This window comes from Corythoichthys intestinalis, chromosome 6 (assembly GCF_030265065.1).
Source record: "Corythoichthys intestinalis isolate RoL2023-P3 chromosome 6, ASM3026506v1, whole genome shotgun sequence".
NCBI lineage: Eukaryota > Metazoa > Chordata > Actinopteri > Syngnathiformes > Syngnathidae > Corythoichthys > Corythoichthys intestinalis.
Window position 1 is genome coordinate 46,745,545 of NC_080400.1, and position 25,098 is coordinate 46,770,642.

General features: G+C 37.6%; 2 protein-coding genes and 1 long non-coding RNA gene across 4 annotated transcripts in view; 2 read left to right on the plus strand and 1 right to left on the minus strand.

Annotated features, from left to right (window-relative positions):
* Positions 1–25,098, plus strand: part of LOC130917081 (trichohyalin-like) — a 146,365-nt gene that overhangs the window by 21,476 nt on the left and 99,791 nt on the right. The gene's annotated exons all lie outside the window — the stretch shown is intronic.
* Positions 12,093–12,780, plus strand: LOC130917217 (uncharacterized). Its single transcript, XR_009063435.1, has 2 exons — positions 12,093–12,377; positions 12,500–12,780. It is a non-coding gene; the product is annotated as an uncharacterized LOC130917217 (long non-coding RNA).
* LOC130917213 (T-box transcription factor TBX1) lies at positions 16,399–20,679 on the minus strand. Of its 2 annotated transcripts, XM_057838374.1 has the most exons (7): positions 20,403–20,679; positions 20,225–20,326; positions 19,943–20,114; positions 19,694–19,849; positions 19,526–19,593; positions 19,354–19,451; positions 16,399–19,278 (listed from the first exon to the last, which is right to left on the minus strand). In XM_057838374.1, exons 1-7 carry the CDS (start codon positions 20,465–20,467, stop codon positions 19,106–19,108), a joined length of 834 nt encoding a protein of 277 aa, XP_057694357.1. In that variant the 5' UTR covers positions 20,468–20,679; the 3' UTR covers positions 16,399–19,105. The 2 variants fall into 2 exon arrangements, with proteins under 2 accessions (XP_057694357.1, XP_057694356.1); XM_057838373.1 differs by having other exon boundaries at positions 16,399–19,451.

The window sequence follows — 25,098 nt, forward strand, 5'->3', positions numbered from 1 at the left end:
GAATTACAATGGGGAGAACAAGTATTTGATACACCTCCAATGGGTTTTCCCATTGACTGTGTATCAAGTGGGGAGAACAAGTATTTGATACACAGTCAATGGGAAAACCCATTGGAGGTGTACAGTCAATGGGAAAACCCATTGGAGGTGTATCAAATACTTGTTCTCCCCACTGTACATTTCCACTTGAACGTTGGTGCTGACAAATAAGTAAATATAAGGCAAAGCGCTTTTATTTATTGATTGACATTTCAATCAATATATTTTTGCATTTATGTCCACATTTATTTTTGTATTCCTTACATTTTTAATGTAATTTCTTATTTTTGTATATATATTCATTTTTAGTTCTACTTTTATTTAATTAGCTATTTATTTTCATATTTATATTTAATTTTTGTATCATATTTCTTATATTTGTATTTGTTTTTATTTTTCCTTTTATTGATTGATTTATTTTTATTTTTAATTTCGGCAGCTTTGGTCCTCCATACACAACAAGTCGCTAGATTAAAAAAAAAAAAAAATCCGGAATATTACTTAGGGAATCATTTCAGCTGGATATTTTGTAATATCAAAAAAGGCAAATTTGTCTGTGTGGCTGTATGTGTTTTTCGTGTTTTAGGATGCTGAAATGGCTGGGTGGAGTTTGATGAAATTTTACACAGTTGTAATTTATGTGTCTGGAAGTGTTCTTAAATGGGTTTAAACTCTCTAGGCCTCCATTTAGTGTGGAAAATTGATTTGAAACTTGAAAAATTAGCATAGAAAATGCAATTTTCACTTTCTCTCCCGAGCAACTGCCATACTGCTAGTAATTACATATATATATATATATATATACACATATATATACTGCGATTGGCTGGCAACCGGTTCAGGGTGTCCCCTGCCTACTGCCCATAGGTGGCTGGGATAGGCTCCAGCACCTCCGCGACCCTCGTGAGGAAAAAGCAGCATGGAAAATGAATGAATGAATATATATATATATACTGTATATATTCACATTTATATGTTCACTCTTATGCGTTATTTAATGTAATCATGCATTGATATTCTGGTTAGTTTTACATATATCATTTGGCTTCGTAAAAGGAAGCCAGGTTATCGCAATTCTTTAGGTGTAACATTTCCCCTCCATGTCATGCCATGTCTACACGTGGCAGGGTATTTGGCAAAAGGACGAACTTCTTCTGTGGTTTAGCCACTCATCCACACGCACATTTTAGGCATTGAATACTAGAGTTCCTAAAAACTCTTTCCAAAGTGAAGATGTGCGAATCCTGTGTTTGTCGCGCCATCGTGTGGACACGGATAATCGAAGATTTAACTGTGGAAACATCACTGACTGCGACAAACTTTGTTCCTACGTCACACATGAGACCAATGTTTACATTTGGAGTAAACATGCATTCCTTTGCAGTGGGTTTAGATATAATTACTAGACAGGTGCTTTATGCTTCCATTCATTAATAAACTCTTGCAGTGCTTCATATTGAAGAACACATGCGAAGGATGGGGGTATTATGGAAAATTATTTTTCAGGCATTGTTATGAATGTACTTTAAAATGAATGAACGCGGTTGGCTGTGGAAGCTTTTTTTTCCCCTTACAAACGTGCTCGTGTAGACGTAATTATTTTCTCCGGATCTATTAGGGCAGGATCCTCGGTTTAACAAAAACAAAAACTGCAAAGTGTAGACATGGCCTTTAAGTTCTCATGCCTTTGATCATCAAATTAGGAGGAGTCACAGATAACCCACAGAAATGTTCCTTCTTGACAAATGGCTTGAATGGTTAAAGTTAACGCCCCCCACTAGATTGCAAAACGCCAGATATACTGTCTATTGGAGTCAGATTCTGAAACGTGTGTGTGCCTCATTCATTGAAGCTTTGGCTGTTTGTTTGACTGCACCCCGAGACTCTCAATATTTGTGTGTAGACTTTGTTTTTTCTTCAAGCCTCCATAACAGAAAACGAGCACGCAGCATTGTGGGTACGAGGTCAAGAGCCAACACCAACAATGTATATGTATATATAATGTTAAATACCTATATCCTTATACCTCTGGATTTGTTGCTTGTCGCCCTTTACTCATTCACTGCCATTGACGACACATTAAATACCTATATCCTTATACCTCTGGATTTGTTGCTTGTTGCCCTTTACTCATTCACTGCCATTGACGACGCTAGACGTTTAATCAAACTCGACTGGTCAAGTGGAATGGACGTCTATCGCTATCAATGGCAGCCAATGAGTTCACACTTAAAATATGAATGCATTTTAAATGCCGTTTTTTTTTTTTTTTTAACCTGATTCCGATCATCTGTTCATTAATTGAAAGTGGAATGATTTCAAATTGGCCCTTGCATCCTTTGATTTTTCTGAAAGTGGCCCTTGGAGAAGAAAGTTTGGACACCTCTGTTGTAAAGGATGCTGTGCTGAAGGTTGTTTGTAAATACAGTATTTGCCATTTTTGTACTTGACAACCCATTCATTCATCTATCTATGTTATAAGGGACACTCCAATCATTTTTATGATTTGTTTCTAAATACATGAAATTCAGCAAATAAAATAACAACCTTGTCACCAAACTTAAGATATCTATCCATCCATCCATCCATCCATTATCTTCCACTTAAGATATCTGTCAGGTTAAAATGTGTTTTACCTCACGTGGGCATCATGTAATAATGTTTGACACACAACAGCCTGCAAAGAAAAACAAATCTGACATTGCTGTTGTTTTGAATCTTCAATTGACAAAGGTTTTCTTAAGTTTTCTTCAAATTCCTGACATCCCTTTGCAATGAGACTCATGCTGAAGTTAGCTGAGTAGGTTTGAAAACGTTTTTCATTTTCTCCATTTGCTGCTACCCATCTGCGGATTCTTCTGTGCCTCACAATTAAAAACCATTGCATTGTAGAATTAAGTTAAAAAGGGCAACCACAATCTTTTTTTTATCATGACTGTGAGAGTAATAGTTTATTCCAATGATTTGCAAGTAAAATATTTTAAACTATGAAATAAATTGCTGGATGAAAGGACATTGCCAGTGGTGGACCATGAATAATTTTAAACATTCCTTTTCAATGTTACATACTTTAGTAGATGAGAGTAAATACAACATTAATTTTGGTGAGAATAATGGATGATTACATGTGTCTTCCTGAAACTGCTTTCAGATATAAATATCTCCATGATAATGTGTAACAAGACCCAGAGTCATCACAATTTTTTTCTATTTGGACATGCGATGTAATGTGCTGGATCAATCCCAAATGGCTGCTTCCAGACAGGACAGAGTGAGCTGGCATGCTCTTTTTTAGGGTGGCTCCTTAAACCAGACCAGAAAATGACATGTTCGCAACAACAGGGTTTGTACTACGACCTCTACTAATAAGAATAACAAGAGTAAAGAAACAATAGGAAAACACATTACGAACACATGTTGTTTAACACTAGAAAACCCAGCAGAGGCCGACTCGGCCCTTCCTCAAGACAAATATTCCTAATATTCCCAAGCAATGGCCGATTTGGCCTCTCTTCCTAAAAAACCCAGAGGTGGCCCAAATGATCCAAGTGCTTTTGAATTAGCAAGTCGTTGTCCGACAGACAGCAACCATTCATATGTAAATGCAACCACTAGACATACATTGTGTTAGAATGCGGCCCAAACGGAGGGGAACACACCACGGTTGCACACTTAATGTGATAGTTTTTGTCAGTTCAAGTCAAGCTACATTTATTAATTTACATTTATTTATGGAGTTTTACGCTACTTACAAACTTTTAACTCAATTCTCCTATACTCCACACAGAAAAACAGAAAAAAATGGCCCAAATGTGTACATTGTTTTTGCAAAAAAAAAAACGTTTTAGAACTGCAATTTGAGTTTAAAGCGAGATCATGTATATAGTTTAGAATGACTGGATCTAATGGAGCATGAATTGTGGCCATTTTGTTTGAAGTTAGGACGAGAAAACGTGTAGAAAACCTTTGAGAAAAACAGAAACAGAATTTGTGTCATGAGAAGGTGGAAGGGAGCGGCCCTGAACAGTTTCTTTGACACACTGAAACAATGACTGAATGTCCTAATATTCCTAATTGTAAGGGTAGTGGAAGCTTCTCAATGATGACCAAGACGCTCGCTTTTGAACTTGAACATTTACTGCTTAAAATGCTGCAGTTTAACATGAAACAAAGGCATTGTGCCATAACAAGGGCTCATTCAGCATAGCTTGCTTTTTCTTTTTCTCCCCCTTAAGGAAACATAAAATACAACAGCTCCCTCTGTCGCACTTGAAAATAAAAGCACTTCCTGTCAAATCTCTAGCAGTATATTAACTGTTTAGGAAATAATAATCAGAATAATTTTAGCTGTGTATTTATCACTTTTCAATGTAAATAATGTAAATAGAAACGTTTTATAATGTAACTATTTCTTTTAGCTTGTTTTAAACTGAACAATTATTCACTATGAATTCAATTATGCATTTCAACCAAACATTTCACAACACTAATTATTATGAAGGGAATATATACTGCACAGTGTTGTCGATCTTACTTAAAAAAGTAATTAGTTACAAGTTACTAACTAAATTACTTTTTGGGAGAAGTAACTCAGTTACCTCATTGTAAGAGTAATTTGTTACTCAGCAAAAAAACTCATGTTACTTTTCATGTTCTACACGTTATTACAAATATACATTAGAAAACATTTCACATCAAAGATGTTTATTTTAACTGATTGAATTGATTTTTTCATTCCTCCCCCAAAAAACGTAGGTCAGATTTTTTTTTTTTTTTTTTTTTTAATTCACCTATATGAGAGTTAGTGGTATACAATCTCATTGGGCTGTCATGATAAATGGTAAAAAAAAAATCACAGGGGCTTTGATTACTTGCCATTGAAAATAACTGGGAAATTTGTTTTTATATGTATTTGTTTAAATTCTGATACAGGACATACCATCTTCATAAGTAGGACTGATAATTCAACATTCAGTCATTGTTTCAGTGTGTTCAAAAGCAACTGCTCAGGGCTGGTCCCTACGCCCTCCTCAATTATTTATTTTGAGTCCTAATTAATAAGTCTCACCAAAAAACAAAGGAACAATATGTATGCCGATTCTTTCCTAAGGTGGTAAAATGATCAGGTGTTTATTTTGTCATAACATAGCAATTGCATTAAAAAAAAAAAAAAAAAAAAAAAAATATATATATATATATATATATACATACATACATATATGCCGTATATATATAATATATATTTCATGTGTGGTGCTCTTCGAATGAAAATATATACTTTGATTGAAGGAACCTTTTTTTTTGGATTGACTAAGGCATACACAAATCTACCTACAAATTTATCAACCTACAGTAGGCAAGTAACAAATAAGTGTCTACTAGTCAGGCTACTTTAGCTGAGGAGGGGGTTGGGGCGAAAGAGAAAGTAGCCTCACTCAGCAAGGTTTCGCCCAACCCCCTCCTCAGCTAAAGTAGCCTGACTTGAGCCTTTTTCGCCCAACCCCCGCCTCAGCTAAAGTAGCCTGACTTACTCAGACACTTATTTCTTACTTGACACTAAACGGCTAAACTTCTGAGAATATTTTAATAACAGTATTTTAATAATTCTAATTCATTCGGATGTATTTGTTTGAATACCCTCTACATGTTAAAAAAAACAATTTCAAAAAGATCAATTAACAATTTGCTGTGGATATACATTTATGTGCATAGATATTTAGAAATAATACAACTAAGCACACCAAAACACCGTGGTGAAATGAAGAGCACAACACATGAAATTGCTGGGAAAAAAATATGCAAGATTAGTAAATACCACTCTTGGTTCAGAAACAAGCCATCATTCAGGTTTCATACAATGGTGTAAATATTACATTGAATTTGAAACCAAATTAAATTAAACTGAACTAGTGCTCCACATCTATGTGCATGTGTTGTGGACCCTTCCGTTAGTTACCAGTGTTTGTTTTGTTTGCTTTGCTTAAATTAAATGAAACAAGCTTGATACATCCAAACAATATTCTAACAGCTGATGACCAGTATTATCTACTCTCAATGCGTTTTCTTCAGTCAGAAAAGTAATAGTTAAAAAAAGATTAATCACGATAAAATTGCACTAATTAGGGGTATAATAAATAAAAAATCGACACCACTAATTGTAATGTTAGTTCATTGTTTATTGTGTTTCTTCATTTGTAATGTTTGTTTTGTTTTTCAGTGCACTTTTTGTCGTTGCTTTTGGTTATGTAACAACTTTCCGAACGGACTTATGACGTACGTGAGTGTAAAGAGGTGTCCCAATTCGTAGGGCTGATGTTTCAAGCCCTACCCCTTATTGCTTCGTTTGAAAGGCCAAGGGGTGGGCCAAGGGGTAGAAATTGGATGCGGCTTGCGGTAGGCAGTAGGGTAGGCTCGGCTTCGGGGCGGATCTCCAGGGCGTCCCAAAATGGGACACCCTTGGTAATATTAGAGAGCACCAAAACCCCATTGACTTCTCATGATGATCTTAAAAAAATCCGGAACTCTTATTGTATGATTTTTTTTTCAATAATTTATTCGTAATTTATTGGGGTTCATAAGTATTTGTACCCTTGAGAAAATCATTGCTAATATTTAGTGCAGCAGCCATTGTTTGCAATTACAGAGGTCAGACGCTTTCTGTAGTTCTTCACCAGGTTTTCCCATATGAAAACAGAGATTTTGGCCCATTCCTCCACACAAATCTTCTCTAGATCAGTCAGGTTTCGGGGCTGTCGTTGAGAAACACCAAATTTCAGCTCTATCCTATCTGGATTCTTGGATTGATGTCTGGAGTCCACTCCAGAACCTTGAAATGCATTTTACGCAGCCACTCCTTGGTCAGCTTGGCTGTGTGATTCGGATCATTGTCATGTTGGAAGACCCGGCCACGACTTATCTTCAAGTCCCTGACTGTGGGAGGGAGGTCATGGCCCAAAATCTGACGATACATTGCACCATTCATCCTCTGATTTATAGAATCGTCCTGTCCCCTTTGCCGAAAAGCATGAGGTTTCCACCTACATACTTCACAATGGGGATGGTGTTCTTGGGATTGTACTCTGCCTTTTTTTCCCTTCACAAACGACAGTAAAGTTAGCACCAAAAAGTTCTACTTTTTCTCCCATGACCCTCTGCATTATTCAGATGGTCCCTTGCAAACTTCAGACAGGCCTTTACATGTACTGGCTTCAGCAGCCTTTGAAACTGTGCATCCAGCTCTCTGCAGGTCATTGACCAGCTCCTAACATGTAGTTCTAGGCTGAGCCCTCACTTTTCCCACCATGAGTGATGCCCCACGAGGAGAGATTTTACATGGAGCCCCATTCCAAGGTAGATTATCAGTCATGTTTAGCCTTTTCCATTTTCTAACAATTGCTGCAACTGTTGATTTATTCTCACCAAGCTGCTTTCCAGTTGTCCCGTAGCCTTTTCCAGCTTTGTGGAGCTAATCAATTTTTTTATCTGGTGCCTTTCGAAATCTCTCTGGTATTGCCCATGGTAGCGGGTGGATTATAACTGACTGTGGGGTGCACAGGTGACAATGATGAGCTCAAACGGGTGGGGTAAAGGGGTACTTTTTTTAAGGTAGAATGACAACTCTTTGAGTGTCATAATTATTGCTGATTCTCAGGAGCACAAATACATGAACTGAACCCCAGTAGATAAAAATATATAGCAAATAAATTTTAAAAATCATACAATGTGATTTCTGGATTTTTTTAGATTGTCTCTATGAGTGGAAATGCATCTATGATTGAAATTTCAGACCTCCACCTCTTTTCAAAGTGGGCGAACTTGCAAAATCACAAGGAGTGCAAATAATTGCTCCTCATTGTATACCAAGTAGTCCCAGTAAAACAAAAAATTCTTGATAACCTTTCAACAAGTCCAGTATAGAGGATAGAGGGTGTATTAGAGGTACATTTATGTGTGTTTTCTATAGTATTTCATCGTTTTGACTTGATAGTTTTGCTTTGATATGATTACTCTTGTTTGAATCCTGTGCATCAATAAATACCAGGAAGAAAAGACAAAAATTAACTTTGTCAGACTCTCATTTCAGTTTTACATTTGATACTGATTCAATGTTCTATTTTCTGCAGGCATCACAAATATACTGTTATAACAAATATTGCTAGCATATAAAGGCCCCACAAATACACTGTCAGAGATATTTTTTCCGACAGTAAAATCGTAAAACAATACACATTATTAAAATGTGCAAAACCCCATAAATGTAGCTTGACTTGAACTGACACATAATATTACATGAATAGTACTACTGTTGTGTGTTCCCCTCCATTTGGGCCGCATACCAACACAAGTGGTTGCATTTCCATATGAACGGCTGTTGTCTGTCCAACAACGACTTGCTAATTCAAAAGCACTTGGGTCATTTAGGCCACCTCTGGGTTTTTTTGGAGGAGAGGCCAAATTGGCCATTGCTTGGGACTGTTAGGAGTAGCAGAATTCTCTGGGACTTCTAGTGTTAACCACCCATGATTTACAAAGAGTGATAGTGCAATGCACATTACTTCTTGCAGTCGTTAACACCCTCATCCTGACTAAATTGAGAGGTGCTTTAACCACCCATGATTTACAAAGAGTGATAGTGCAATGCACATTACTTCTTGCAGTCGTTAACACCCTCATCCTGACTAAATTGAGAGGTGCTATAAACCACAAATTTAAAAAAAAGGATTTTTTTCCCCAAACTACACTGAACTGCACAACACAGGGGCATAACCCTACTCCATACCTTTCAGCACCCTCCCAAACTTCGCCCCTGTGGTGGTCCTTGTTAGTGTTACGAGCAGTGTTGTTAATTTTACTTTAAAATAGTAATTAATTACAGTTACAAATTACTTCTCCCAAAAAGTAATTGCGTTAGTAACTCAGTTACCTGAATGTAAGAGTAATTAGTTACTTGGCAAAGTAACTAGTGATAATTTTTTTTTCTCAAAAAAAAACAAGAAACAAAAAAAACAAAAAACAAACAAAAACAAACAGGTCACACAATGTAAAGTTTAAAGGATTTGGGGGACAATTGGCCCTAGCCCAATTCTTTACCCTCCACTTAACTAGACACAAGGGTATAGGGAATGGGACGTACTACGTCACTGTTTGGACGCGCCTCCATGCTGGCAATATGATTTACTTCCGGTTCAGCAGAGTCAATGCGGATTGTAACGTGTGGTAGTGCTAAGCTAACTCCTTCGGTGTTTTAGAAAGAAAATATGGCCGTTTATTGTTGCGTTACCGGGTGCAGCAGCGTCTCCCACAGACAAAAAGGGGTTAGGAAAAATGGACTCACTTTTCACCGTTTTCCTGCATGGAGGACCAAATATCAGATCACGAAGGTACTACGGATGGCTGGATTGCAGCGGTTCGTCGGAAAAGCATTTCTTATGATCATATTTCTGCTGGAATGAGAGTATTCCCCTCATCTCTACTCTTGTAAGTTGAACGATTTATCCGTTTTGGTTTCAATACGTTTTTTTTGTTTTTGTTTTTTTACTGTTGTGTAAATCTGCCTCGGTAGCAATGCTAACCTACTCCTCCTCCTCACCTACCTGTTGTGTTACTAGGAAAACCTGCATATGAAATGCTGACAACACATCCCGATTGGTCACCATATCTCTTCTTGGGTTATTCTGAGGTCAAGCGCACCACATCGGAGCGTTATGAGAGGTTGGAAAGGCGAAGAGTGCACGCTGAAACTTCAGTTTGCTCTGCTCTTACAAACACGATCCCAAGTGTTGTTGTGAAAAGTCAATAAAATATGAATACCAAAACATGACTTGAACAACTTCTTGACAAACTGTAACTGCTTGTTGTTTACTTCAGGTCTTCATAATAAACAGGTGTAATAATTACAAAGTCAGGTGACTTAATTTTGTTATTCTATTTGGAATATGCATTGACAATGTGTGGACAGTGTTGTAGACAAGAACTGGGACTGATAAGTTGCAATAGATTTATTTCAAGTAATGCAACTTCTCCAATACAGTATTTGAGCCGACAATTTAAAATCTTTAAATTAGTGCAAACAAGGCCCACCCTCTGACGGGGTCAGCAAATATTATATAATTATAAGTAATATATACAAGTTTAACATAAATGTGTCTTTGTCAAAGCAGTTTAAAAACTATTTACTGGCCTTGGGTAAATTGCCAGACAGAATAAATATGTGGTTTAAAGTTCTTGCATTTCCATTTTAAGTATTGCAAGTACTAGTCTCCAACACAGTATTTGAACTGACAGTTTAAAATCCTTTTAGTACAAAATGGCCCACACTCTGGCAGGGGGCAGCAAATATTATAATACATAATACATTATAATAAGCTATATACTATATAAATACAAGATCACAACAAAACCTGTATTTTTCAAAGCAGTTAAAAAACATCCAGTGGCCTTAGGTAAATAAATGTGTATAAATATGTACTTTACAGTTCTTGCATTTCTATTTTAGGTATTGCAACTTTTCCAACACTATTTGAATTGACAGTCTAAAGTCTACATTAGTGCAAATAAGAATATTATAAATTAAAAATAATAGAATATATAAATTCAACATTACAATGAAACGTGTCTTTGTCAAAGTGATTAAAAAAAACAACGTCACTGGCCATAGTTAAATAGCCAGGCAGAATAAATATGTGCATTACAGTTCTTGCATTTTCACAAGTTAAAAGCCCGCAGTTCATCGACGAGAAGGGCAGACCCAGATGGCGTCTGCAGCAGGGGCTTGTTTGAGTCCGACACAGGACAAATGGAACCACTCCATTGAACAAATTTTCTTTGTCAAATGATCCAAGAAGAGAGATGGTGACCAATCGGGATGTGTTGTCAGCAGGTTTACCTAGGAACACAACAGGTAGGTGAGTCGTAGTAGGCGAGCATTGCTACCGAGGCAGATTTACACAACGGTGTAAAAAAAGAAAAACGTATTGAAACCAAAAGTGGATAAATCGTTCAACTTACAAGAGTAGAGATGACAGGAACACACTCTCATTCCAGCAGAAATATGATCATAAGAAATGCTTTTCCGACGAACCGCTGCAATCCAGCCATCCGTCGTACCTTCGTGATCTGATATTTGGTCCTCCATGCAGGAAAACGGTGAAAAGTGAGTCCATTTTTCCTAACCCCTTTTTGTCTGTGGGAGATGCTGCTGCACCCGGTAACGCAACAATAAACGCCCATATTTTCTTTCTAAAACACCGAAGGAGTTAGCTTAGCACTACCACACGTTACAATCCGCATTGACTCTGCCGAACCGGAAGTAAATCATATTGCCAGCATGGAGGCGCGTCCAAACAGTGACGTAGTACGTCCCATTCCCTATTGCGATAACTAGCTAGTAACCTTTGCTATGTGTGGAAGTCATTTAAAGTTCTGAATCAACCGTTAAAGTTGTTAAAATTGCTCCCGTTATTGCATTAGTTCCCTTCTGTCTACTTTAAACATTTGTAAGTTTTAAAAGTGTTTCATCATTTAAAGATAGATTTAAGTTAAGATTTTGCCGATTTAGAAGCATTTTAGATTATTAAAAAAAAAAAAAAAAAAAGTTACTTAGGTTCGCTAGGAAGGATCTCTACATCAGGGCCTTCCTGAGAGGTCTGCTTAAAGATGGCGGCTGTTTACTAACGCATGTAGTCCTTAAAACATGTTGGCAATGCAGCTGTGTCAGTTTATGCATCTAGTTCTATAATATGATATCTACCGTGTCATGTGGGCGTAGTTTGTCGGCTATGGCTACAGTCAGGTATTATTGGAGCCACCTAGCATCGCGGTTGCAACGGCGTCTTCCCCACTGCTGCTCTGCTCTCGTCCCTGTGAGTCCGTTTCTCTCAGACTTGTTTTATTCAACCAACTTAGTAACGCATAGTAACGCACGCCTTTCCCGCCTCAGTAACGGTAACGGCGTTGCCAAGATGAGAAAAGTAATAGGGAATGGGACGTACTACGTCATTGTTTGGACCCGCCTCCATGCTGGCAATATAATTCACTTCCGGGCCGGCAGAGTCAATGCGGATTGTAACGTGTGATAGTGCTAAGCTAACTCTTTCGGTGTTTTAGAAAGAAAATATGGGTGCTTTATTGTTGCGTTACCGGGTGCAACAGCGTCTCCTACGACAAAAAAAGGGGTGAGGAAAAATGGACTCACTTTTCACCGTTTTCCTGCATGGAGGACCAAATATCAGATCACGAAGGTACGACGGATGGCTGGATTGCAGCGGTTCGTCGGAAAAGCATTTCTTATGATCATATTTCTGCTGGAATGAGAGTGTGTTCCTGTCATCTCTACTCTTGTAAGTTGAACGATTTATCCACTTTTGGTTTCAATACGTTTTTGTTTTTTTACACCGTTGTGTAAATCTGCCTCGGTAGCAATGCTCGCCTACTACGACTCCCCTACCTGTTGTGTTCCTAGGTAAACCTGCTGACAACACATCCCGATTGGTCACCATCTCTCTTCTTGGATCATTTGACAAAGAAAATTTGTTCAATGGAGTGGTTCCATTTGTCCTGTGTCGGACTCAAACAAGCCCCTGCAGCAGACGCCATCTGGGTCTGCCCTTCTCGTCGATGAACTGCGGGCTTTTAACTTGTGAAAATGCAAGAACTTTAATGCACATATTTATTCTGCCTGGCTATTTAACTATGGCCAGTGACGTTTTTTTTTTTTTTTTTTTTTTTAACCACTTTGACAAAGACACCTTTCATTGTAATGTTGAATTTATATATTCTATTATTATTTTTAAATTATAATATTCTTATTTGCACTTATGTAGACTTTAGACTGTCAATTCAAATAGTGTTGGAAAAGTTGCAATACCTAAAATAGAAATGCAAGAACTGTAAAGTACATATTTATACACCTTTATTTACCTAAGGCCACTGGATGTTTTTTAACTGCTTTGAAAAATACAGGTTTTGTTGTGATCTTGTATTTATATAGTATATAGCTTTTTATAATGTATTATGTATTATAATATTTGCTGCCCCCTGCCAGAGTGTGGGCCATTTTGTACTAAAATGATTTTAAACTGTCAGTTCAAATACTGTGTTGGAGACTAGTACTTGCAATACTTAAAATGGAAATGCAAGAACTTTAAAGCACATATTTATCCTGTCTGGCAATTTACCCAAGGCCAGTAAATAGTGTTTTAAACTGCTTTGACAAAGACACGTTTATTGTGATCTTGTATTTGTGTATTACTTATAATTATATAATATTTGCTGCCACCGTCAGAGGGTGGGCCTTGTTTGCACTAATTTAAAGATTTTAAACTGTCAATTCAAATATCGTATTGGAGAAATTGCATTACTTGAAATAAATCTATTGCAACTTATCAGTCCCAGTTCTTGTCTACAACACTGTCCAAAAATTGTCAATGCATATTCCAAATAGAATAACAAAATTAAGTCACCTGACTTTGTAATTATTACACCTGTTTATTATGAAGACCTGAAGTAAACAACAAGCAGTTACAGTTTGTCAAGAAGTTGTTCAAGTCATGTTTTGGTATTCATATTTTATTGACTTTTCATAACACTTGGGATCGTGTTTGTAAGAGCAGAGCAAACTGAAGTTTCAGCGTGCACTCTTCGCCTTTCCAACCTCTCAACGCTCCGATGTGGTGCGCTTGACCTCAGAATAACCCAAGAAGAGATATGGTGACCAATCGGGATGTGTTGTCAGCATTTCATATGCAGGTTTTCCTAGTAACACAACAGGTAGGTGATGAGGAGGAGTAGGTTAGCATTGCTACCGAGGCAGATTTACACAACAGTAAAGAAAAAAACAAAAAACGTATTGAAACCAAAACGGATAAATCGTTCAACTTACAAGAGTAGAGATGAGGGGAATACACTCTCATTCCAGCAGAAATATGATCATAAGAAATGCTTTTCCGACGAACCGCTGCAATCCAGCCATCCGTCGTACCTTCGTGATCTGATATTTGGTCCTCCATGCAGGAAAACGGTGAAAAGTGAGTCCATTTTTCCTAACCCCTTTTTTTGTCGTAGGAGACGCTGTTGCACCCGGTAACGCAACAATAAGCACCCATATTTTCTTTCTAAAACACCGAAAGAGTTAGCTTAGCACTACCACACGTTACAATCCGCATTGACTCTGCCGGCCCGGAAGTGAATTATATTGCCAGCATGGAGGCGGTCCAAACAATGACGTAGTACGTCCCATTCCCTATTAATTAGATTACTCATTGCTGAAAAAAATAACGCCGTTAGTAACGCCGTTATATTGTAACGCCGTTATTAACAACACTGGTTACGAGGGTGCTGGAGCTATATTCTCAGCTGACCTCGGTATTTGTACGATAGCTACCCAGATTTGAAAGCCAGCCAAACGAAAAGTATAGTCATGCAAACCACGTGTGTTTAACGATACTCTCTTTAGTACGTGAAGAATTAGAGAATATATAAAAATATTTACTTACATGTGTAAAAAAAAATATATGCATATATAAACTCCAGTACTTTAAAAGTAAAAAAGTACGGATTCAGAAATTTGTGGTCGATTATTTATTAGAGATATTTTGATTGATGATTTGGCACAATGAAAAAAAATAAATAAATAAATAAACGTGTGTACATAGTCTATACAGTGATTTATATATATACTGTATACTCTGTATATATATATATCACTTTCCCTCTCGCTGCTTTTCCTGTTCAGCAGGCAGCTGGCGTTTGCTTGTTGAAGTTAGTGATGATTGACAGGCATTGAAGCTTTGATATTGCCAGAGAAGCTTGGGAGCACTCAATGAAGCATTTAATTATGGAACCCCAAAAGGATCAACATTAAATAAATAAGAACAACATTTTGAAATAAATACAGTTTTGATGAATATAAAACAAATTGAGTAATATGGCCCTTAAATTGTAAAATAAGGTAGTATTATTATGAAAAGGTTTTTACAAGATAAAAAGCATTTTTCACGAAGTATGTATATATTTTTTATTTAATATAGCCTTTTACTACAATAGCTTTTTTTATGTCCTAATGTTGTTTTTCAGCACAATTAGATTTTACAAGATAAAAACCATTTTTCACAAAGATTTTTATCATAATGTCTTTTTCCACGATGGCCTTTTTATTTCATTATGTCATTTTTCAGGACAATGAAGCGTGTGCTGTCAATCAAATATGTAAGGCGGAGTCAGTTAAGTGATTGGCTGGATCATGGAGTCTGGCTAGCTTCAGTAGCGTTTAGTAGCGAAGATGAACTGTTGGGTAAACTTCCAGAAAGCATCTAATCAAAAACACACTACTGCTGAGATTAGGCATTAGGCTGAGGTAAACGCCGTTCATTACTATCCAGCCGGTTCGAAACTTCTTTGAGTAACTCTGAAAGTGACGCTACCAAATGCTAGCGCAGCTAGCCAGACTCAGTGCTCTGGCCAGACTCCATGGGCCAGCCAATCACTTAACTGACTTTTCCTTATGTATTTTGATTTACAGCACGCGCTTCATTGTGGTGGAAAATGACATGAAATTTAAATCTAAAAAAAGACATTATGAAAAAAATGACTTTTATCTTGTAAAATCTTTTTCATAAAATCTTATTTAACGATTTAAGGGCCATACTACACAATTTGTCTGTTATTTATCATTTCAAAATGTTATTTCTATTCATTTAATTTGGATCGTTCTGGGGTTCCATACAAACCAAATTCCAGCGTCCAAATTCTGTGGTTCAAATGTTTGGTTGTGGCTATTACCCACGAAAAACGAGGGATCTCTATATTTTTTGTGTGTTTTTAATCTAATATTTTTTTTGCAGATTAGACAGAATAAATGCCAAAGCTGGTGGGTTTTTAAGTTGAAGCAAAACAACATATCGGCCATGAAGCACTCCTGTCGCCAACACATCCAACAATGCCCTACAATGCTTAATTTGAAAAATGGGTACAAAGTATACCATTTTATTTTGAAGGGAGTGGAAGTAAAAAGAACAGATGCCTGAGAAATGTACTGAAATACAGTAACATAGTATAACTATTTGTACTTCGTTACCTATGCGCAGTGTTGAGCGCATTACTTTAAAAAAGTAATTAGTTATAGTTACTCACTACTTCTTCCAAAAAGAATTACTGAATTACTCTATAGTAAAAGTAACTAGTTACCAGGGAAAGTAACTATTTCCGTTACTTTAAATAGAAGTTGTTGTATGTCAAAGAATTTGAAATTTTCTGAGCAGTATTCGAGTCAGTTGAATAGAGAAGAACAGACAGGTAGTTTTGTTATAGAACCTTGTAATATTTATTGCACCTCACCAGCAACAAATTTATCCTACACTTGTGGTGCAACAAAAATAAACAGATTTGAATTGCTTACCACTAGGGATGTCCCGATCCAGGTTTTTGCACTTCCGATCCGATACCGATATTGTTTTGCACTTCCGATCCGATACCGATACTGGCCAATACCGATGAGCATGTGTTAAAGTTTAAAGTTATTTAGCCTCCTTACTTAGTTGTCAGACTCATGTTGAAAAAGGTTTTAGTACCCTTGATAACAACTAGCCAGCTGAATTAGGTGAGTTTGAATAACACACAACGGTTGGTAACAAGAAACTGACCTGTTTATTCAGTGACAAACACAAAACATTATAAATAACAAACAGAAATGGCATAATCAGTCAGTAAAGCGTGCAAATTATATTGTAAACTGTCTTAAAAAAGCAAAACACACAAACAACCTCAGTGGAAAATCCCACAAATCCCCCAAGCTATTAGATGCTTTTAATGTTTCGTGCATTAGTTACAAAAATTGTATAAAAAGCCTCTCAGGTTTAAATAAACAACTATTTCAGTATCAAGTTAACATTTTAAAACAGTAAATAAAATATTCAAGTCCCCATTCTGTATCAGCAGCTTTAAACTACATTCAATTCATTTAATTTTGCGAATCAACTGTTAAAGGGTTTAAAATTGCTCCCATTATTCCATAATTTCCCTTCTGTCTATTTTCGACATGTAAAAGTTTTAAAACTGTTTTGAAGATAGATTCAAGTCAAGATTTTGCCAATTTAGGAGTATTTTAGATAAAAAGTTAATTAGGTTTGCTTGGAAGGTACACAACAGCCTACTAGGGGAGTCTTCTGCTTTAAGATGGCGGCTGTTTACTAACGCATCTGGTTTTCAATACTTTAATGTTGCTAACGCAGTCGAGTCTGTCGTGTAGCATCTGGTTCTATATACATATGATATCTATTATCTCCAGTAAAACGACGTTGACGTAGTTTGTTGCTGCTGTCAGCAGAAGTCAGGTATTCTTGTGTTTTTTATCCAGCAGCATGAGTTGAGCTAAAGCCGTGAGTTGAGCATTGGCATTACCCGGGTCTAAGACAAGTTATGTTTACTTTCGGGACGCAATGCAGCCGAATCGCGTGTTGGATGGTGCGTCTTTACTCACGTGAGATAATGGCTCGTCATCCAGAATGAATTCTTCGGCAATGACTCTTGTTATTCCCTGGGCTTTGGGACTGTCGAGTGCCAGTATGTCACGCATAGCAAAGGTTTCTGCCAGTGTTAGTTGTGTAGGACCTTTCTTTTTGTCTTCAATTTTCATAAAATACTCCTCATATTGTTTGTGGTGGTATTTCACTAAATGCTTGATTAGGTTGGTTGCATTAAAACTTCTTACAGCTTTACCACTACGCTTGACTTTATTGTGGCATATGTTGCACTCTGCCTCTTCGTCTTTGTCGTCCTTTAAGGTGAAATGATCCCACACAGCTGACATTTTTACTGATAAAGTCTCTCGGTAAATTGGGAGACGGTAATGTAAATATGGTGTGTTGAAGGTGTGCCGTAAAATGCGGACCGGATTTTAGGGAAACCGAAGCAAAAACTGGAATGGATTATGTAAATCGGTGCGCTGGAAAACCCGGACCGGACTTAAAAAAAAAAAACTGGATCGGAAGTCTGGATCGGAATTTTTCCCGTGTTCCGATCCGATACCGATGCGCATTTTTTTGCCCATATCGGCATCCGATCCGATCCAAATATCGGATCGGGACATCTCTACTTACCACAGATGTCGACAAAAGCTTTGCCCCGGGACATAAATTACACTTTACATGCACGTCTTTCCTTTAATTTCGACCAAATTGAAATAGTGTTTGTATCTCCACTCCGTAAAGGACAAATTTTCCTCTGAATGCTCTGCCATCATATCCCTCTGCATCTGTTTTTCGTGTGTGTGTTTGCCGCACGCGCTGTTTTGGTTTGTGTGTGAAAACACCGGCTCTGAAGTACGTGCGCTATTAGGCTCGAGCGTTTACTTCACAGAATGGGGGATCACGTGAGATTTGACAACAACGCAGCCATACTGGAAGCAGGTCTGGCTTGCGGGACATTAAACTTTAACTGGCCAGTTCGATAAAGAGACAAACTCGTTACTAAGGCGAAGAACAGATATGTGATCAAACTTAAAGATGTGAACAATGTTGACCCTTACGAGCAAGCCGAAGACAAATGTAGTAAAGATGTCGACGGGCTTCCACAATTACGCGAAATGGACATTCTGCTGTATTTATGTTTGTTGTATGTTACTAAACAGCGATTCTGAAATTACAAATCGCTACAAAGCTACGAACAGTTTTGCTGCGGATGGGTGCAGGACCTGCACATTATGACTGTATCAAACGGCAACTCCATCGTTCTTGCAAAGGTTGGCTATGTCTGTTTACTGTTTTCATTGCCATGAAACTGAACGCACCCTAAGTCTTGGATGACAAATAAACAGAGCAGAGTAGACTCGCTACGGCTGCTAGTTTCTTCAATTTATTCAAAGTAAGTAACGCACCGCTTTTGACCGTCAGTAACGGTAACGGCGTTGTAAAGGCGGAAAAAATAATTAGTTAGATTACCCCGTTATTGAAAAAATAACGGCGTTATTTATAACGACGTTATTCCCAACACTGCCTATGCGACATAGGCTATGCCGCAACTTGATGTAAGCAAATGTACAACTGAATATGTGGCAATAACTGATCTTCTCCTTTTACAACTGGTTGTTGCTCTGATTCGATCTGGCACAGTCCCAGTAAGAAGATAATGGGTTGAGGAAGCAAGATGGTGTTCCAAAAGCAATGTCTCCATTGTTGCTTGCTACCACTGCATTTGTAAAGTTGCAGTAATTTCCACTGTGCTCCATGAGCTGTGAAACCTCCTGCGCTGAATGATGAAGCATTATGTGCAGCGTATTATTATTAAATATCATGTACAGTAGAAATATATTTTTAGACTCACTTTTTGATTCTTTTACATCCCTATTCCTGACTGTTTTCGTGACATCAGTCCTTTCCTCTGGTGAATGCCACACTCCGATCGTCTTCGAAATGTCACCCCTGTGTTGACATAAAACAATCAACTTATCAATGAGTCCAGTTGTACCCGTAATTAGGTATTCAGTGCTACTAACCAATCCTGTGTGTCTGTTGTTCTGAAGCCTTTAGCAAATGGGTTGCTGGCTATCTTCAGCTGAGTGATCTGGCAGAGATATAGATTAGATTTTTCAGTAATAGACGACAAAGAAAAGTCCAATAATGCTGTGAAATATTTGACTCCAAGCAAGAGTTGGTGTACCTACCCTGTGGTTTTGATAGGCAGTGACTGCCATGAAGCGTGTCTCCGGAAAGGAGAAGGAGCAAAAGTTTCTGTGGGCATTTAAATGGCTGTTGGGCGCTCTATCCACATATACGACGTGAAAACGTGGCTGGTAGCGATGCATAGAATTCAGTATCATCTGGCGGGTAAAAGGAGAAAATTACCTTGAAAGTTGGACTTGTATAATTTGAATCCAAATTTCAGCATTTTAAATACAATGACTCAAACGGACATGCCCATTGTCATCAAGCAGGTTGTTGGTCAACTTGAGAGTATCAAAGGACACAGTCTGCTTCATCCACTGGGCTCCACGAGCTGGTGAGTCCGGGTGGAAGTGCATACGGCTTGGAGCCGCGATATCTGCTCGACCGGCCACTAACCATGATGAGCTGTGGAAAGCATATCTGACACATACTGCCACAGATTAGAATCAAAATCACATGAATTTGCAAATGGGCAGAAGAGAATCATTTTATTGTTCTCAAACACATAATATTTTTCAGGTAAGATTTACCTGTATCTTTTATCATCTACAGGAATAAAGTCCATGAGCAGAACATATTCAGAAGCAGGATCCATTCCTGAGATTCGTACCTGGAATGTTGGAAACATTCTCCTGCGGTTTTTGATCAGAAAAAGGGATCACAGGGAATTTCAAATAGAATCAAGAAGTATAAGCATATGACTCTTACCTTCCGGCCTTGGTGACGATCATTTCAGTGCCTAGTTGATCAAACTGTTGCCAGAGTGAATGCATCTCCAGTTGAACCCTGACCCTACTGACTGGCGGGACCTTAATGCTGGGTAATAATAGACCATTTGTGCAACAACCTGAAGATAATTTAGAGCCCAAACCTGAAGGGACAAAATGATATGTTAATTATTATCACATTAATATCTGCTTTGTTTGTTCAGACCTACCATTACTTATCTGCGAAGACATTCTCATAAAGATTGACGTCAGTATTGTATACAGTCTTTTTTTCCCCCCACAATTTTTGTCTGTCTGGTTGCAGCTCTTTCCCTTACATCGAGATGAACAGCGTGCCAAAACAATGTAGCGTTGAATAAAAAAATGTTAATTCCCTTCCAAATGCACATCCCAGCGTTTGTGAGAAAATAATGATAGTGCAAGCAGGCTTTATACATCTTGTGACTCTCGCTGGGGACCACAGTGCCTTCCTCATCCATTATAATATACATAACGCCTCTGACATGCAGCAGTCACAGCTGCACACAGGCATGTAGCCCCAAGACCTGTCTTTATTAGACTGCAAATTAAACGCACCTCTTTTTTTTGTTTGTTTGTTCACACAAACGTGCACCTTGAAACCGTGTTTAGGTTAAATACTATTTAACTTATGCCAAAGCCTAAATGTTGGCAAGAAGCACAGTATTAACTTTCAAACAAGCTTCTAGTTAATTAGTGTGAACAGATGGATGGAAATAAATTGGTGCTATTCTTCTAAAGTTAATTTTCATAATTCAGCTGATTCTACCGCCACTAATTCTTTACAATTCATTGAAATAACTATTAAAGTCAGGATTTGGTTCGTTGTTGTTTTTCCCTCCTTGCAATGTGCATGTATATGCGTGTGTGTGCACACACACGAGACTAGAATTTGGTAGTGTTGAAGGTTTTAAGCCTGCGGGGTGTTTAGTACCCTAATAAAGAACATACTGAAATTTGTCAATTGACCAGGTCATGTTGAGGATTAATCAGCTCATTAATCACAGCTCACAGCTTTGTGATCAACAATGAGGCTGTCTGTATGACCTTAGAGAGGAGAAAAGGACACAATGTTACATTTCTGAAAATGTTTCAACGGGAGAAAGTATGGGATTGTACAGTACACTCTGCATGGTACAATACAACCTTCTGGATGGCTGTTTTTGTTCTTTGCATTGACACTGTGTGCGTGTCAAAAGTGGAGCTCTAAAACGTAATAGACCACTACAACGGGCAAAGGATTTGAAGGAGAAAAAGGCACCAGCTTGCATGCAGGTTTCACTATTGAATATTATGATGAGGGAAAGAGAATTTGTGCCAGCCATTTTACATTTTTTTAAAGGACAGAAAAGGTTTTGATCAAATGCATCCTAGCAGAAAGAATCTCTCTTCACAATTTGGAAAAAAAAGTAGGCAAAACAGTCAGAGTCAGATATTATCAAATACCAGTACTATTTTAACCAATCAAATATGAGTATCTCAGATTGTCCCGCCTACTCGTCGAATACCTGTGCTATCTGCCGTGAATGGCTTGTACACGCTTTGATGGACCGAGGCAGTGAAAAAGGCTTTGTCTGAGTCTCAGGCAGTGAAATGAGAAAGACGGAGACATACTGTATTGCACAGGTACAGACACTATATGATGTGTGCCTTTTTTAAGGCTGCAAGTGTATCAGCGTTTAAGTGCTGTACGCACGTTGCGTGGCTGAAGTCATGTTTGTCACACAAGAGCTGCTCTCAAAAGCAGTGTCATTTTATGTGTTTTACATTTGTTTTTTGTCTAACGTCGATCAGAGTTCTGAGTTTCTGCTCTTGCACCCCTCTTTAAAATAAATTGCTGTATTTGAAGCCAAAAGAACTGTTGTGTTTGATAGAACAATATATCTACATGCTGCCATAGCAGTTTCATGGCGCATTATGCCCCTGGACTATTTTTATTTTGTCTGTTTTATCCTGGAGACCTCTGTTTACGGACACCGCACAACCACTTTTGTTTCAACCCAGCTATAGAAAGAAGGTAAGTAATTATATTTATTATTCAAAATGTCATTTATAGCTTAGAAACATTAATTGATGTTTAATATTTAGTTAAAAAAAAAAGACTTTAAGAAATTATTCGCTCGCATATTTTAAACTTTTAAACAAATTACGTCACAAAGAAAAAAATAGTGTCTGTAAATAGGTCACGAATATCTACCTCATAATTATCATAATATTTTTTTGTTACTGTTGCATTTTCGCCGATATTTTAGATGACAAATGATGGATCCAAACAAAGAAAAGGAAAAAAAGAAACGTTTAAAAGGGTAAATATTTGAAAAAGAAAATCTCTCGTTATATTACCGCGTTTCGCCCATAAAATCCCCACAAAGTCCGGCTGTGGCCATTCATAGCTGTGCCTTGACACTCGGTGATACAGTTTATCACAAAAGTGAGTACACCCCTCGCATTTCTGCAGATATTTAAGTATATCTTTTCATGGGATATCACTGACAAAATGATACTTTGACACAATGAAAAGTAGTAAGTGTGCAGCTTATATAATAGAGTTGATTTATTTTCCCATCAACATACCTCAAAATATAGCCATTAATATCTGAACCCCTGGCAACAAAAGTGAGTATACCCCTTAGAAACTACGTGCATCCCTGGATGTCCAAATTGAGTACTACTTGTCATTTTCCCTCCAAAATATCTCGTTACAGGAGTGCTGTTAGCATTGCTACAGAGATTGAAGAGGTGGGGGGGTCAGCCTGTAGTGCTCAGAGCATACGCCGCACTCTCCATCAAATTGGTGTGCATGACTGTCACCCCAGGAGGAAGCCTGTTCTGAACACGGTAAACAAGAAAACCTGCAAACAGTTTGCTGAAGACATGTCAACAAAGCACATGGATTACTGAAACCATGTCTTATGGTCTGATGAGACCGGTACTTTTCTTTGTGGCAAAGTGTCATTTTGTCAGTGCTGTCCCATGAAAAGGTATGGCGGAAAACACTTAGGTGACTTGAAGTTCCGCTCAGAGACCCCCAATTTGTCCAAATTTCAAAATTGTCCGATTTGCACGTGTGATACATCATTGGAAAGCTTAAAATCTCAGTTTTCTGGGGGGGGGGGGGATTCTGAACAGGAGGGCATTTTAAAAAAAAATTTGTAAACAGCAAAACCCTAACTGGAGGCGAAAGCACGTGAGAGCAGAATTAAGGACGCCACAATTTTAACGAGATATTATCGCGTACTTGTTTCGGTCCAAAAAATCCATGTAGCATGTATCATTGAGTGTCAAGACACAGCAGTGAATAGCCACAGCCAAATTTTTGGAGGATTTTATGGGTGAAACAGAGTCATATAACAATGACGCGATGCAGAAATCGCAGACAACAAGGAGTGGTTGAGATTTTCTTTTCCATATAGTTACCCTTTTAAATGTTATTTTTCATTTTTTCTTTGTTTGGATCGATTATTTATCATCTAACATAACGGGGAAAATCCGACAGTAACAAAAAAAAAAAAAAATACAATTAAGCGATAGTTATGAGGTAGATATTCGTGACTTTTTTACAGAAGCCAAATTTTTCATTGTGACGTAATTTGTTTAAAACTTTAAAATATGCGAGTGAATAATTTTTTAAAGTTTTTTTTTTCAACTAAATATTAGACATCAATTAATGATTCTAAGTTACAAAATGACAGACATTTTGGATAATAAATACAAATACTTACCTTCTTTTTATTGCTAGGTTGAAACAAAAGCGGTTGCGCCACGTCTGTAAACGGGGGTTTTTAGGGTAAAACGGACAAATTAAAAATAATTTGGGGGCTTAATGCACCATGAATCTGCTATGGCAGCATATAGACATATTGTTCTATCAAACACAAAAGTTGTTTTGGCTTAAAATACTGCAGTTTCTTTTAAAGAGGAGTGCAAAGGCAGAAACTGCTTTTTTAGTCTTGTCTGTGTTTTCGGCCATATACTTAAACATCTGCAGAAATGCAAGGGGTGTACTCACTTTTGTGACACATTGTACATGCTACACCGAGTTTTTGGAACGAAACAAGGTAAGTACGCGATAATATCTCGTTAAAATCATGGTGTCGTTAATTATGCTCTCTCATGCTCTCACTTCAAGTTACTGGAAAGCCACAAAAAGACATACATTGCAGTCGAACGCTAGCACGAGAACTATGGACACAGCAGGCAAACTGACTAGCGTGCTGTCCATTATCTTGTCGGCCGATGCTTAATTCATAAAGCCTAGTTCCGAGGCTTCAAGGCCAAATACAATAAATAGACAGTGTTATGTACTCACATTTATATGTTCCCTTTATGCATGTGGAGCCTTTTACACTCAGTATCTCGCGTTCACATTCTTTAATCATAATTGAAAAAATATTATAATGCCCACTGCGAAAATTGAAATATTATAGTATTGGAATTAACCCCTCAAATTCCCCTGGAAATGTTTTTCTTTGCACAGATTAAAGTCAAGCCAAATCAAAAACTATGCAGTAAAGTTGTCATTAACTATACAGCTAAATCCCTGTTTATTTATAAGTTTATTTACACAATAAAACACAGGGCTAAATTAAATCTGCATTTACTCACACACCAATTTCCTTTATTATTGCATGTCCAACTACATGTCTTAGTGCATGCAT

Coding starts and splice junctions, on each gene's coding strand:
- LOC130917213 (XM_057838373.1), bottom strand. CDS start 20,467: ATGCATTCACTCTGGCAACAGTTTGATCAACTAGGCACTGAAATGATC. Junction 20,115..20,224: donor GTAGATGATAAAAGATACAG/GTAAATCTTACC, acceptor AGTATGTGTCAG/ATATGCTTTCCACAGCTCAT. Junction 19,850..19,942: donor TGCTTGATGACAATGGGCAT/GTCCGTTTGAGT, acceptor TTTACCCGCCAG/ATGATACTGAATTCTATGCA.